This window comes from Lissotriton vulgaris, chromosome 3_1 (genome assembly GCF_964263255.1).
Source record: "Lissotriton vulgaris chromosome 3_1, aLisVul1.2, whole genome shotgun sequence".
NCBI classification, from domain to species: Eukaryota; Metazoa; Chordata; class Amphibia; order Caudata; family Salamandridae; genus Lissotriton; species Lissotriton vulgaris.
Genome location: NC_141689.1, coordinates 1,040,374,546 through 1,040,387,958, shown reverse-complemented (window position 1 = coordinate 1,040,387,958; position 13,413 = coordinate 1,040,374,546). Strand labels below are relative to the sequence as shown.

At 40.8% G+C, this 13,413-nt stretch overlaps 1 protein-coding gene across 3 annotated transcripts in view; it reads right to left on the bottom strand.

The window, feature by feature from the left end:
- LOC147727367 (very-long-chain (3R)-3-hydroxyacyl-CoA dehydratase-like) overlaps window positions 1-13,413 on the bottom strand; it is a 204,172-nt gene that overhangs the window by 160,402 nt on the left and 30,357 nt on the right. For all 3 annotated transcript variants that reach the window (XM_086961449.1, XM_086961451.1, XM_086961448.1), the window contains exon 2: window positions 2,185-2,291. In XM_086961449.1, coding sequence (XP_086817575.1) covers window positions 2,185-2,281 — 97 coding nt within the window. In that variant the 5' untranslated portion in view covers window positions 2,282-2,291. The remainder of the gene's footprint in view (window positions 1-2,184; window positions 2,292-13,413) is intronic.

Here is a 13,413-nt window from a genome sequence, read left to right as displayed (position 1 = left end):
GAACACAAGCCACAGAGGACATGTTTCTCCCTAGTTAGGGCTCAGCAGCCACAGGTTGGTTGCAGTCATACTGTGTGCATGAGGCTGACGACTGGGAATACCTGCCCCACCTAGGGCGACACACCAAAGTATACAAAAAAGTGATGGAAGGAATGCTTGAATTAATCTCTGCCATTGGTCATTACTTGGGGCCACATCCCAATCCATAGTTATTTTGCACACCATGCCGCCATTGAGTTTGCGACAGTTCAGGTCCATCCAGTGGGCAGCAGCTTCCAGACAGAGTTGAAGTTGAGGGGAACACTTTCCTAATCAGGAGCTAAAGAAACCACTATTTGTGTATCATAAGAGATTATGGAGAAGCCAAAAGATTCCACTACATTCACTAAAGGGCAAGCATAGACGTTAGCAAGTGTAGGTCTCAATGAAGTGACCTGCGGCATCAAGTGAGAAGGTGTGTTGTGTGTGTGTGTGTATGGTTTGGACGTCACCTGGAAGGATCGATGCTGCAGAAAGAACATGAGCCAAAGAAGAGCCTTCCCAGTAATCCCACAGATCTCAAGTCTCCTGAGAAGAGCGGGGTGCAATATAATTTCAAAAGCAGTACTCAAATCCAAATGGACGAGTGCTGCAGTCCCACTCCTATCCAATGTCTCTGATGAAACCCAACTAAGAAATGTGCAGTAGATTGTGGGCTGCAGATAGTCAGATAACTCTCTGTAGGTGTGCTTTTCTAAGATGGCGGCCTGAAAAGGTAAAAGAAAATGGACCAATCGTTTTCCAATTAATAAGATTCTAGAGTTGATTTATTTTAGCAATGGAATAGCAGTAGCATGTTTCCATACATGGGGAGCAGTGGTGCATTTAAATTAAGAAGCTTAGATAGCTTTGGTGTTAACTCAGGGGAAACCATTTACAGGATCAAAGGAGGTGCTGCATCAGACGGAGAGCCCAATTTAACAGAAGTAAAGAGTATCTCAAGCTGGCCTGTATCTGAGGACTTAACAGCCGATAACTAGTATTTCTTATGAGACATGCTAGGGTAATGCGCAATGGAAGGCTTCGCTTCGGACATACCCAGGAAAGATGAATAAATATCCGTCGCTTTGTTCAGGAAAAAGTTGTCCATATCATTGCACTTCTCTTCAGATATTATATGACTGGGAGTCTTTAATGCCAAGTCCAACATAGACTGGCGGAATTGTTTCAGTTATCGGTTCTTTCAGTGTACTATGCCACCTGTGCCTTTCTGATTACCTTATGCTGCTCTTTAAGGGCCTCTTTATATCTTACCTTGGCTGATGAGACATATCATTGGTGCCTGAGCCAGATGCATTCTACGTTTTTGTTTTTTTACTTTTGGGTTAGCAACTCATGACTAAACCACAACGCTGGTAAATGACTTTCTTTTAGATGGTAGCGATATAGGAAGAAGAGAATCAAGTGCTGAATTGAGTCATACCATCACCTTTTCCTATAGGAAACACACTGTGCTTCAGGAAGCAATATCCTAGAATTCATACTAATACTCGTAGGTATTGCATAATGGTCTGCACAGACCAAAGGAATTATAAGATTAAGCACAAGAGTAGGAAGAAGGGGAAGAAAATAAGAGCCAGGCACACTCTGGATCCATGTGTAGGTGACCTAACTAATTTTGTGAGTTCAACAGCCTCAAGGTGCTCTATGAGGCTACTGGCAGCGACACAATTAGGATCTTCAAAATTTAAATTAATGTCACCTAATACTGTAAAATGTGAATATTTGATTACAGATGGGGCAAGTGCATCTGCTAGCTTAATGCAGCAGCTAGCCTTCGGCCCCTGGTAGACAATAAACCAGAGCACCAAACAATCCAGATTTGCTGGAGACCACTAAAGAAAAATTGCATGAATGACCCTGATAGTCTGTGGATGGTGCTGGTTCCCAGAGGTGATCATATGTGTAAATAGCAATATAACCAGGACACAAGCATATTTTCACGCTAAACTATCACATTAGTTCTAAAATAATTGATTTTTTTTATTAAACAGTTGAATATTCACTCCAAACGAAGTAGTTTACTCAAGTGGGTCTAAACTGCCTTTTTTTCCAAAGAGTTTTGCGTATCAGATCCTAATTTATTTCAGTTCTACATGTCAGTCATCTTACATCACTATAAAAAAAAATTGGCATACCACTTACCTTTCCCAAAAGACATGAATCTGGCTATCATGTTGGAAAATATCCAGGAATGTCCACAGAACTGAACCAGGTAATAAATACAAAGGTAGGTTTCCATTTTCAGGTAGCTGAAACCATAAATATATCATTTAGCCAAGAGAATAACAAAAGATATCTTTACTAAAACAGGCATTATTGCTCACTAGAGAACCTGAATAAACAGAACTATTTTTAAACAGTGGTATTACCACGGCATGGCTTGATCCTAACAAAAGGACGCTCTTCAATCAGGTTTGGCGGAGGTCAAGGATAGAGAAAGAAATTTGCGCCTCGCCTTCAGTCAGTAGAGATTTTCAAGTAAGGAAATGCATTTATGAAGCATTTCTTACGAAGAACTGTTAATCTGAATGAGGTTTTATTGTGGCAATTACAGTTAATTCACTGGCTTGAAGTGAGCACTGAGGCGACAAGTTGTGCCCACCATTTTATGACCCGGCTAACAGATATTCGTCCATTTTCATTGCGTCCTTTTAGGACAACGTTAATTATCAACACCCTTTAACGGAGAGCTTTTGATTATAAGAGCATGTATTTATTTACATTGATGAAGAGACTGCTTATTAATATGCTTTTAAGCAGTAAACCTCCAGTGTGCTGATCTAAAAGACATTCTCTAGTAGCATCAATAATTCAAGAAAAGGGCTCGAGTGTGAGCCAAGATGAGAAATCACACCTTACATTTCACATTTCTATTGATAATAGTTTGTGATATTTCTCTGCGACCTTGTTAGACAATCGTCAATCCCCCGCACCTCTACCCTAAAAGCCTCTAAAACAGAAACATTTCTATATTTATATAGTAATGTGAGCCTCTATTTAAGTTCATGAAGAAACTTCATTCTAATATGTTTTGAGCTAAACCTACCGAAATGTTTGTCATTTTCCATACTTACCTCTAATGAGTTGGCATATTTCTTATCTCTGCAGTTGCAAGTGCCTTGCTTTGTCCCGCCTGGCAATTTTTTTTTGATAATTACTGTGTTTTTATTTGAATTAATGTACATTCAGGTGAGATTTGCTGCTGCTATTTAATTTCCATTTATGAGCAAAACAAGACACTGATAACTAGTCTCTCCTTCTTCAGTGTCTTTCTCCAAGAAAGGTATGCATTTTGATTCACAACGACCTCCCTCGCCAAGCAATATGGATGACTCAACAAGATCCCGTTTGACCAACGTCACCATTACAAGCCGCAGCTGTAACGGACCTTCCAAACTTGCTTCAAAACTGTTAATGTTTGTAACAACTTTACAAACAAAAGAATTTAAAAAAATCTTCCTTTATCAGTAAATCCTCCTTTACATATTTCAGTGGAATTACTATTGGATGAAATCGGGGCCCTTAGACCCTATAGATGGGAAACAAAGAAAAAGGTAGGAATTTAGATGAAAAATAGACCCTCGTAGATAACAGTCACTGAGATGGAGCAATATGTTAGGTATCTTTGAGACTCTATTCACAAGTTTACCCATTTACAAACAGAAAATCAAAACAGAAGGCACAATTTTCAATTCTATGGCTTGCAATCATGCATCCCCAAAGTTTCAGAGATGCCAGAGTCTGCATCATTAAACATTCAGAGAACACATAAACCTTATCACAGGTCACATGATTACACCATATTACAAAATCCCAGAGGCGTTTTCCTTCTTTTCTTGGAATACACAGACTTAAAGTTGGAATGGCAGGTTAAGAGCAAAGGTCAAGTTTCTTGGTTGGGGCATAATCTATTCTTTTCCCAGTATCTTGCTAAATCTACAGAAGAAAGAATAAAGCCATTTTTGGAACCACGCCCAGAACATTTATTTTTATAGGTGACCATAAATAGACAAGGATGGAAGTCCAAATCTGACACCAGAACAAAGACTAGCAATGAGCTCATTGAATGATGACCCGAGGTTTGTAATTATACCTTCGGACAATTATACCCACACTCCCTTAGAACAAGTAGAAATTGGCAAAGACTTAACCTGGAGCAACTTAATAATTCCCTAGAAAAGACCTTACCTCCTCTTGCTAATATTTCTACGGATGATGTGGGTACGATTAGCACCTGGCTTACCTCTGCAATTGATTCTTGCCTCCCGGCACGTAAATGTAAACAAAAGTTCTTGCACCCACCTGCCCCTTGGTTCAATGAAGAACTTAAAATGGAAAAGTCCCGCTGCAAAAGATTGGAGCGTATCTGGAGGTCTAACTACTCTTCTGCAGACAAAGAAAACTACAAACTTGCAATACATAAATATCACACTCTATGTAATACTGCCAGGGCCAATCATGTTAACAACACGATACTGAAAGCACAGAATCGTCCTAAAGCCCTCTTTAGAGCAGTTCAGGAACTATCTGGTATGTCATGTGCTCTCAAAGCCCCCTGTCTGGATAGCAATCAATGTAATTCCTTGGCGGATTTCTTCACAATGAAAATTGATAGCATCTATGCGGGTTTTAGAGCTTCACCATCTGCTTCACCCAGGTCATCTATACAGCACTATGACCGACTATCCATACAGGACGATCCTGCACGGTCCTCTCCTCCTCTATTGGATAAGTGGGAACTCATTTCCATGCCCGTCTTCCAGAAACTGTTGGCAGAGATTAAATCCGGCTCTCCCTTGGATCCCATGCCCCCCCAGATTCTCTGTACTCTAGCCACCGTCCCTCTGGACTGTATCTTGGCTCTCTTGAATGCTTCTCTCACTGAGGCAATTGTTCCTAACATCTGGAAACATGCGATGGTGGTTCCACTCCTGAAGAAAGCTAATGCTGATGTCTGCAACCTAGCCAACTTCCGACCCATTTCCTTGCTTCCCTGCCTCTCCAAGGTGCTGGAGAAGCATGTCAACCGTCACCTAACCACCCACATTGAATCAGCGAACGTCCTTCACCCTTCCCAGTCAGGTTTTCGGGCGGGCTTCTCTACGGAGTCCACCCTTCTGGGAGTCACGGAGAAAGTCAGACGCCAGGTAGATAGAGGGGAGACAGTGGCACTCATCCTTTTGGATTTGAGTGCCGCTTTTGACACCGTCTCCCACACCATCCTTCTTTCTGCCCTGAAGTCTGTTGGTATCTGTGGCTCCGCTCTTGCTTGGATCTCTAATTTTCTTTCTAATCGCACTTTTCAGGTCCTTTCCCCCTCTTCTGTGTCCACTGTTCATAACTCCCCGTATGGTGTCCCCCAAGGCTCTATTCTCAGTCCTTTATTCTTCAACCTTTATGTTAGACCTCTTGCTTTTCTTGCTGAACAGTCTGGACTTTCTATTTTTTCTTACGCTGATGACACTCAAATCATTTTCTCTCTTTCTTCTAATCAGCACTCCCCTTCCTCTTCTCTTCGTTCTGGGCTTACTGACATCGCCAATTGGATGCTGACTAACAAACTGAAGCTGAATGGCGACAAAACGGAGCTGCTCCTGTTCGGGCCGGACTCCGCTCTCTGGGGCCCGCAACATTGGCCTCAGCAAATGGGACCATTGCCGGTCCCAGCAACTACAGCACGAAATTTTGGGGTCCTCTTTAACCACATGTTGCCTCATGGATAACTGATTGTCAAAGTCTCAGCCACCTGTACTACCATCATCAGGTGGCTGAGGAAGATCACATGGATGCTTCCCCCAGACACCCAGAAGTCAGTGGTCCAGGCCTTAGTGACATCGCGGCTGGACTACGGTAATGTACTTCTTCTGGGTGCCTGCAAGGAGGTCACCCGTAAGCTCCAAGTGGTTCAGAACATGGCTGCCCGTCTACTTTGTAATTTGCCTAGAACAACCTCAGTCTCCTCTTCCCTGCGCAGCCTGCATTGGCTGCGCATAGAATCTAGGTCCAAATTTAAAGCACTATGCTTTATGCACCGTATCAAAGCTGGAAAATCCCCTCACTATTTATCCACCTTAGTTCATCAATATTGTCCCTCCCGCACCCTTAGATCCTCCACTCAATGCAAATTCTCTGTCCCCCGTTTCAAGCGTGCTAGAGTCGGTGGGCGCTCTTTCTCCTACTTGGCGCCCTCGCTCTGGAACTCGCTTTCCATCCCTCTGCGGTCTGAAACATGTTATCTTAAGTTCCGCAAAGGAGTGAAAACCGGGCTGTTCTCTTTGTAACCTGTTCCTTGCACTCCCGTTTGCCCTCTTTTACTTCTGTTCTTCTAGCGCCGGGAAACCCACGGGTAGCTGCGCGCTCAACAAAATCAGATATAATAATAATAATAAAGGGTGGCAATGTGGTCCTTTGGATCATCAACCTGTATAAACAAGAAGCCAACAGACAATTGATCCTTTCAGGGAACTACATAAGATCAGGTAAAGATGATTATACCTTGGCAGTCAATTCCTATTGAGACAAACTAGGACATTGGAGGGGGAAAGGACTGATTGAGTAGGCTGAGTACAGATTTCTCTTTCTCAAGCACCCAATAGCACCATGTTTTTACATGCTGCCTAAAGTTCACAAAGACGACACCATCCAACCAGGCAAGCCAATAGTATCGGCCAATGGTAGCCTTTTGGAGAATACCTCAATTTTTCTAAATGCATTTCTCTTCCCATATTTCCTAAATCTCCTGTCATACTGTAGAGACAGTACTGATTTTATTAATAAAATCGAGGGGATAACTTGGCAGGAGAAGTACTGGCTTGTCACAATTGATGTGGTATCCTTATATACCTGCATAAGACACTCAGATGGAATACAGGCCTGTAAGCATTTTTTCAGGGACAGTTCTGTTTTTCTGTATGATCAAACACTCATGCTACTAGATGTGTTGACGTTTTGCCTGGGCAATAACTTCTTTCTCTTTGAAGACAAATGGTTCAAACAAGAGGTTGGTACGGCAATGGGAAGTTGCTTTGCGCCGAGCTATGCGTGTATGATGATGGGATGGTGGGAGGAGAAAATGGTGTGAACGGATGCGAATGAAAACCTGACGAAACAGATTGTCTTTTGCACACGGTTCATAGACAATATCTTTATGATCTGGAGTGGGTCAAAATCGGACCTAAGCAAATTGCTCTGGACCCTGGATGACAATGATGTCAACCTCCACTTTACAAATAAATGTGACCAGAGCGAGATGGACTTCCTTGATCTCCATGTGAAGATTAGCGAGAGCACCATAAGAACTGAATTGTACAGGAAGTCTACTGCGGGGAACAGCGTTTTGCACGCTAAAAGTCACCACCCACCAAACCTTAAATAGAGCATCCCATATGGAGAGCTATTAGGGGCTAAACGTAATTGCAGCTCCAAGCAAGTCTTTGAGAAAGAGCAGGACACCATGATGGATAGATTCAGGGCGAGAAGTTATCCTGAGAAAGTTCTAGTAGTCGCAAAAGAGAAAGCAGCAGCTAAAGAGAGGGCAGCATTACTAGTCAAGAGACCGGAGAAAGGGACAAACGGCAACAACATTAGAATGATTACAACATTTAATGTGGAGGCCAGGGCAGTACATGAAACCCTTAAAAAACAATGGCACATAGTCAAGAATGACCAAATCATAGGCTCATCTGTGAGTGCGCAACCCCAGGTAACCTATAGGAAAGCCTGCTCACTTAAGGATATGCTGGTTAAAACGCTACATGGGGTGACGTAGAAACAAACCTGGATACAACAACAAAAAGGCTTTTTTAAATGTGGTAAGTGCAAGACCTGTGGCACAAGAAAAAATATCAAGCCATATCCGCTGATTACAGGGAAGACAGGCGCCATAAAGAAATTTATGAATTACAATACAGATTTTTGTGTGTATGCGATAGTGTGTCCATGTGCTAAAATGTACGTAGGCAGCATGATTCTCCCCATACAAAAGTGCATTCTTGAACATATGAGAGCGATTAAAAATGTGGACCTAAACTATTCTACTGCACGACACTGGCTGAGGTACCATAACAAAGATGTTAATGGTTTCTCATTCTTTGGCATTGACAGGGTGCCGGCGAGCCCCAGAGGGGGAGACCGAGAAAAGCAACTGAGAATTTTGGAATCGCAGTACATCCTCCTCTTAGAAACGAAGAACCCTTTTGGGTTGAACGAAGATGAGGACCTGTCCACATTGGATGAGTACTCACCCTGTCTTGTCTCCTTTTCTGCTCTCATTGTGATCCCGGATTTCTCTGTTTGTGATGTGGCTCGGTGGAGGGCTCTCTTCCCTGACACAGCATTATCAGGTTGGAAAATTCACACGAAGCATAGTCTTCAGCAAACCCCTTAAACATTAGTGTGATGTAACACTACTCTCATTGGTTGGTAAACTCCCACAAGGAAGAAAATATGTACTGTTATTTGCATGGCAATTTAAATGCATGATTGGTCTGTAGAGCACCAGTGATAACTGACTACCCCTTGCTCTCCCTTGTAGTCATTTAATTATACTTTTGCACCACACACACCCACCAACCACCAATCACTGTTTTGTAAGTGAGGTGCCCTTGTATATAAGCCCCCTCACATTCTGTGTTTTTTAAGACATAGTTAGGGTAGCTTTTTTGGTATAAACATAGGATGGTCCGTTGTAATCCAATGGTCTGCTCAGTGTCAATGTAATCATGGAACTAATATAGTGCAAAATCGTAGGAACCTTTAAGTGGCCACATGGCCTGGATTGTGTTTGGGGCTATAATTCCCACTGAAAAATCTGACAACATATATTTAGAATCAAATGTTTTTGACTTGTACGTTCCATTTGTTAGATTTTGTATAGCAAATGCGCTAAAGTGGACTTTCCTTATGAAATTGAAGTCTGATAGAAATTGCTGAGGACCACTCAGTAAAAAGCAAGGTATAAGCATCAAGTGTGTGAACATTACTCCGCTAATGTGTGAAGAAAGATATTGTGGTTTTTAAACACCAACAGATGAATTTACAATTATTTATCACTGCAAAAAATTGACGCAATGAATTGTTTGATATACGGACAAAGAGTTATTTATGTATATAAAGTACGGAAGTCTGTCGTCTAGCTCCATAGATGGTTGGGAGCACTATGGTCCTTTTTCTATTTCCTGTAAATACACTTTTAAATGGTGGATCTGTAACTTGCAAATTTGGCTTGTGAAGAAGAGTGTCTACTCGAAACGAGTTGCCAATAACAAAAACCACTTGAAACACGAACCCTGGTGTGCGAGTCTTTTTCTATGAGCAAAACTGCCTGTGGAATTTCCAAACATTTTGAAGCCGGGTCCCGACGCCCGAAACTCGCAACCACCCCGATAAGAGTGGAGCTGGTAGTCGGAAAACGTTCTTTCCATATATACACACACATATATATATATATATATATATATATTTGAACAAAGGATGCGGCACTCTGAATGGTTTCAGCCACACTAGGCTTTTTTCACAGCCTAGTGTGGCTGAAACGCGTTGGTGGGGGAGAGCTTATCAATAAAACAAGCCAAAACCATTCGGAGTGCCGCATCCTTTGTTCAAATAATTAATTTCGGACCTGGATCCGGTTCCTATGCAGAGCACCGGCTGTCGAGCGCCACAGGAGCAGTGGGTCACTTTGTAAGCAAATATATATATATATATATATATATATATATATATATACACATACACACAAAGGAGAAGCAGAGAACTCTGGGTAGTTCTCAAGTTTAGGTGGAAAGCAGCTCCTGTATAGAGCCCTCTCAACACCTGCAACACTCTAGATCTGCTCACCTCAAATGTCTGCTTTTCTATCAACGTCTTTAAGCATATGATCAATACAGTGCCATCCATGCCAAGCTAGAAATGGACAAAGTCTATTGCCATTTCTACAGCAAAGCCTTTAAGCATAGGACTAGCACAGTGCTGCCCCTGCCAAGCTGTAAAATGACAAAAGCCAAGTACCACTCCAGGCACAATATTATAGCTTTGAATTGGTAAAATGCCAACCAAGCCAACCTGAAATAAGTAAAAGCAACCCCTGACACAGAGTGTGTGTATTATATATATATACATATATATATATATATATATATATATATATATATATATATATATATATATATATATACATACATATACATACATATATATATATATATATATACACCAACAAACGTCCCTTTCAGCAGATAAGAAAACGCTGGACCAAGACATCGTGGAGTAACTTGTGCTTTTATTTGGCCAGAAGGAAACAGTCTCTATCTTAAAATCTTAAGACCCGATGTCTTCAGTTGCAGCACTCGAATGCCGCACGTTCCCAAGCCATCAGTGTACCTAGAAATTCTCGGCTGGAAAACTCTGTGCCATACTGCTGGAACACTGCGGGCCGGTCCGGATCCTTCATTTGACATTCAATCCAACTCCTTTACCCACAAGGAGCAACGGACCTCTCTGGGCGGTCACAGCGCTGGAGGTGGGCATCCTCCAAAAATACACCAACAAACTTCCCTTTCAGCAGAGAAGAAAACGCTGGACCAAGACATCGTGGAGTAACTTGTGCTTTTATTTGGCCAGAAGGAAACAGTCTCTATCTTAAAACCTAACGCGTTTCAGCCGTCGTTGCAGCCTTGATCACAGGTGAGCAGTTGTCCTTGTGTTTGCGGCGTTTCAAATGTTTTTTTTATGCGCCTGTGCCAAACTACGTCCTTACATCTTAGCTCTCAACTTCATACAATTCCCAGAATACACTGGGTGAGTAAAAGTCTCTTTCGTCATGTCATTTTACCTGCTTTGTATTTGCTTCAGCTAACATTTAGTTACTAACACACTTGCAGTCCGTATTCACCATATTTCAGAGTACTCACTCGTTGTACAGTCTGCTCATAAATAAATCCAGCTGTTTCCTCGTTAATAATTCATGCCGGCATCTTGAAACAATCCCGATGTCTTCAGTTGCTGCACTCGTGTGCCGCACGTTCCCAAGCCATCAGTGTACCTAGAAATTCTCGGCTGGAAAACTCTGTGCCATACTGCTGGAACACTGCGGGCCGGTCCGGCTCCTTCATTTGACATTCAATCCAACTCCTTTACCCACAAGGAGCAACGGACCTCTCTGGGCGGTCACAGCGCTGGAGGTGGGCATCCTCCAAAAATACACCAACAAACTTCCCTTTCAGCAGAGAAGAAAACGCTGGACCAAGACATCGTGGAGTAATTTGTGCTTTTATTTGGCCAGAAGGAAACAGTCTCTATCTTAAAACCTAACGCGTTTCAGCCGTTGTTGCAGCCTTGATCACAGGTGAGCAGTTGTCCTTGTGTTTGCGGCGTTTCAAATGTTTTTTTATGCGCCTGCGCAAAACTACGTCCTTACATCTTAGCTCTCAACTTCATACAATTCCCAGAATACACCGGGTGAGTAAAAGTCTCTTTCGTCATGTCATTTTAACTGCTTTTCCAAAGATAATAAAAGATGGAGATTTATTAACATACCTCTTATGCCCAAGCTTTTGATCTTTTAGTAATTTTATTTTTATGAATTGTACAGAGGGCATCTCTACACAAATTGTTTGGAACTCATACATGGCAAATGCCTGAATTTTATCATACACTTTTTATGAAACAAAAAGAAAATGATAACATTTAAGAAATTGGGGAACTATTTCTCTTCCAAATCGAAAACGTATTTGGATGATTTAATTTATTAAATTTAATTAACTTCAGAAAAAGCTGCTTATTAATTACTGACATCTAATGCTAAACATTATGGTGGTCAAAACAAGCTTGGTAAACTCTCAGCTAATTATCTTAAAATTAAAAAGACATTGTGATAAAATAGACTATTTTGAAAGATAATAACATATCCAGATTCAAAGACTGTGGAATTTCATCCAAATTAGCAAAATATTAAAATAAATTGTATACACAGGAAACAGTAAAAATACAATCAAACATTATTTCATTATCTCTAGACAACCCAGAAACTTATTGAGCTTATTATTATATTCTAAGGTAGAGAAATGTATATTTCAATGCAAGATCTAGTCAATGCAATGAACTTGATTAAAAAAAGGCAAAGAAAAAGGACCAAATGTTTCTCCTATCAAATTTTATTTACATTGTCCCATGTTGCTTCTCCCTAAATTGCATGAAATACTTATATTTGTTTGCAAGACACAAGTTTGCTAATGGTACATTTTAAGATGCCCTAATATGTCTTATTTCTAAAGAAGACAAATATTCTAAACTCTTTAAGAACTATAGGCCGATTTCATTAATAAACACTGATTATAAGACTTTTGCTAAGAATATTGCTTTTCATCTTGATCTCCTATAACAAAAGTTGCTATGTAAAGTGAAAATAGGTTTTGTCAATGGTAGACTCATCTCAGATAACACTAGACTATTCTTTAATATTCTAAGTAAATCACAAATGTATAAACATCCATTAGCAGCAATAACCCTTGATGTGAGAATTTGTTTGATAGCTTGCATTGAAATTTTATTCTTCAAACTCTTAAATACTTTGGATTTGGTTGTTAAATGAGGAATTTAATTTCACTCCTATATTCACCCCAAAAGCTTCAGTTTTTATTAATAACCTGGTTCCCTAAACCTGTAGACTTCAAAGGGGAGGTAGACAGGATTGCCGTGTATCCCCTCTGCTTTTCATCACTGCTCTAGTATCTTACCTTTCCACAATAAGACAAAACGGTTCTATAAAAGAGTTTCAATTTGATGATAGTCAAGAGTTCAATCTATGCTAATGTCCTCCTAACATTTATGTTAAACCCTGAATCATCTTTACCTCCATTTATAGAGGAAGTTATTAATGCTTCTGATGTTTATGGTTTATTAAGTTAATTCATACAAATGTGAAATTCTTCCACTTTAATTTGAATACAAACACAATGAAGTACTTAGGCCTTTGATTTACTAACTCTATTACATAAAGTGTTAAATTAAATCTAAATGAAACCATTAATAAACTATGGGGCATATTATCAAGAAAGGAGTTGAGATTATCGCCGCTTTAGTGGCAGGAAACTGCCGCTAAAGCGGCAATAATGGGCTTCATAATATGCCGTAGAGAATTCCCATAGAAGTCCATGTTCACACCAGAACATGGGCTTCTTTGGGAATTCACAAGGGCAAATTATCAAACCCATTATCGCCGCTTTAGCAGCAGTTTCCTGCCGCTAAAGCGGCGATAATTTTAACGCCGTTTCTTGATAATATGCCCCTTTCTTCCTTAATCTCTAAATTGAATCCTCTGTTTTCCTCTTGGTGGGGTACATTTGACTCAATCATGATAATGTTAGTCCCTAT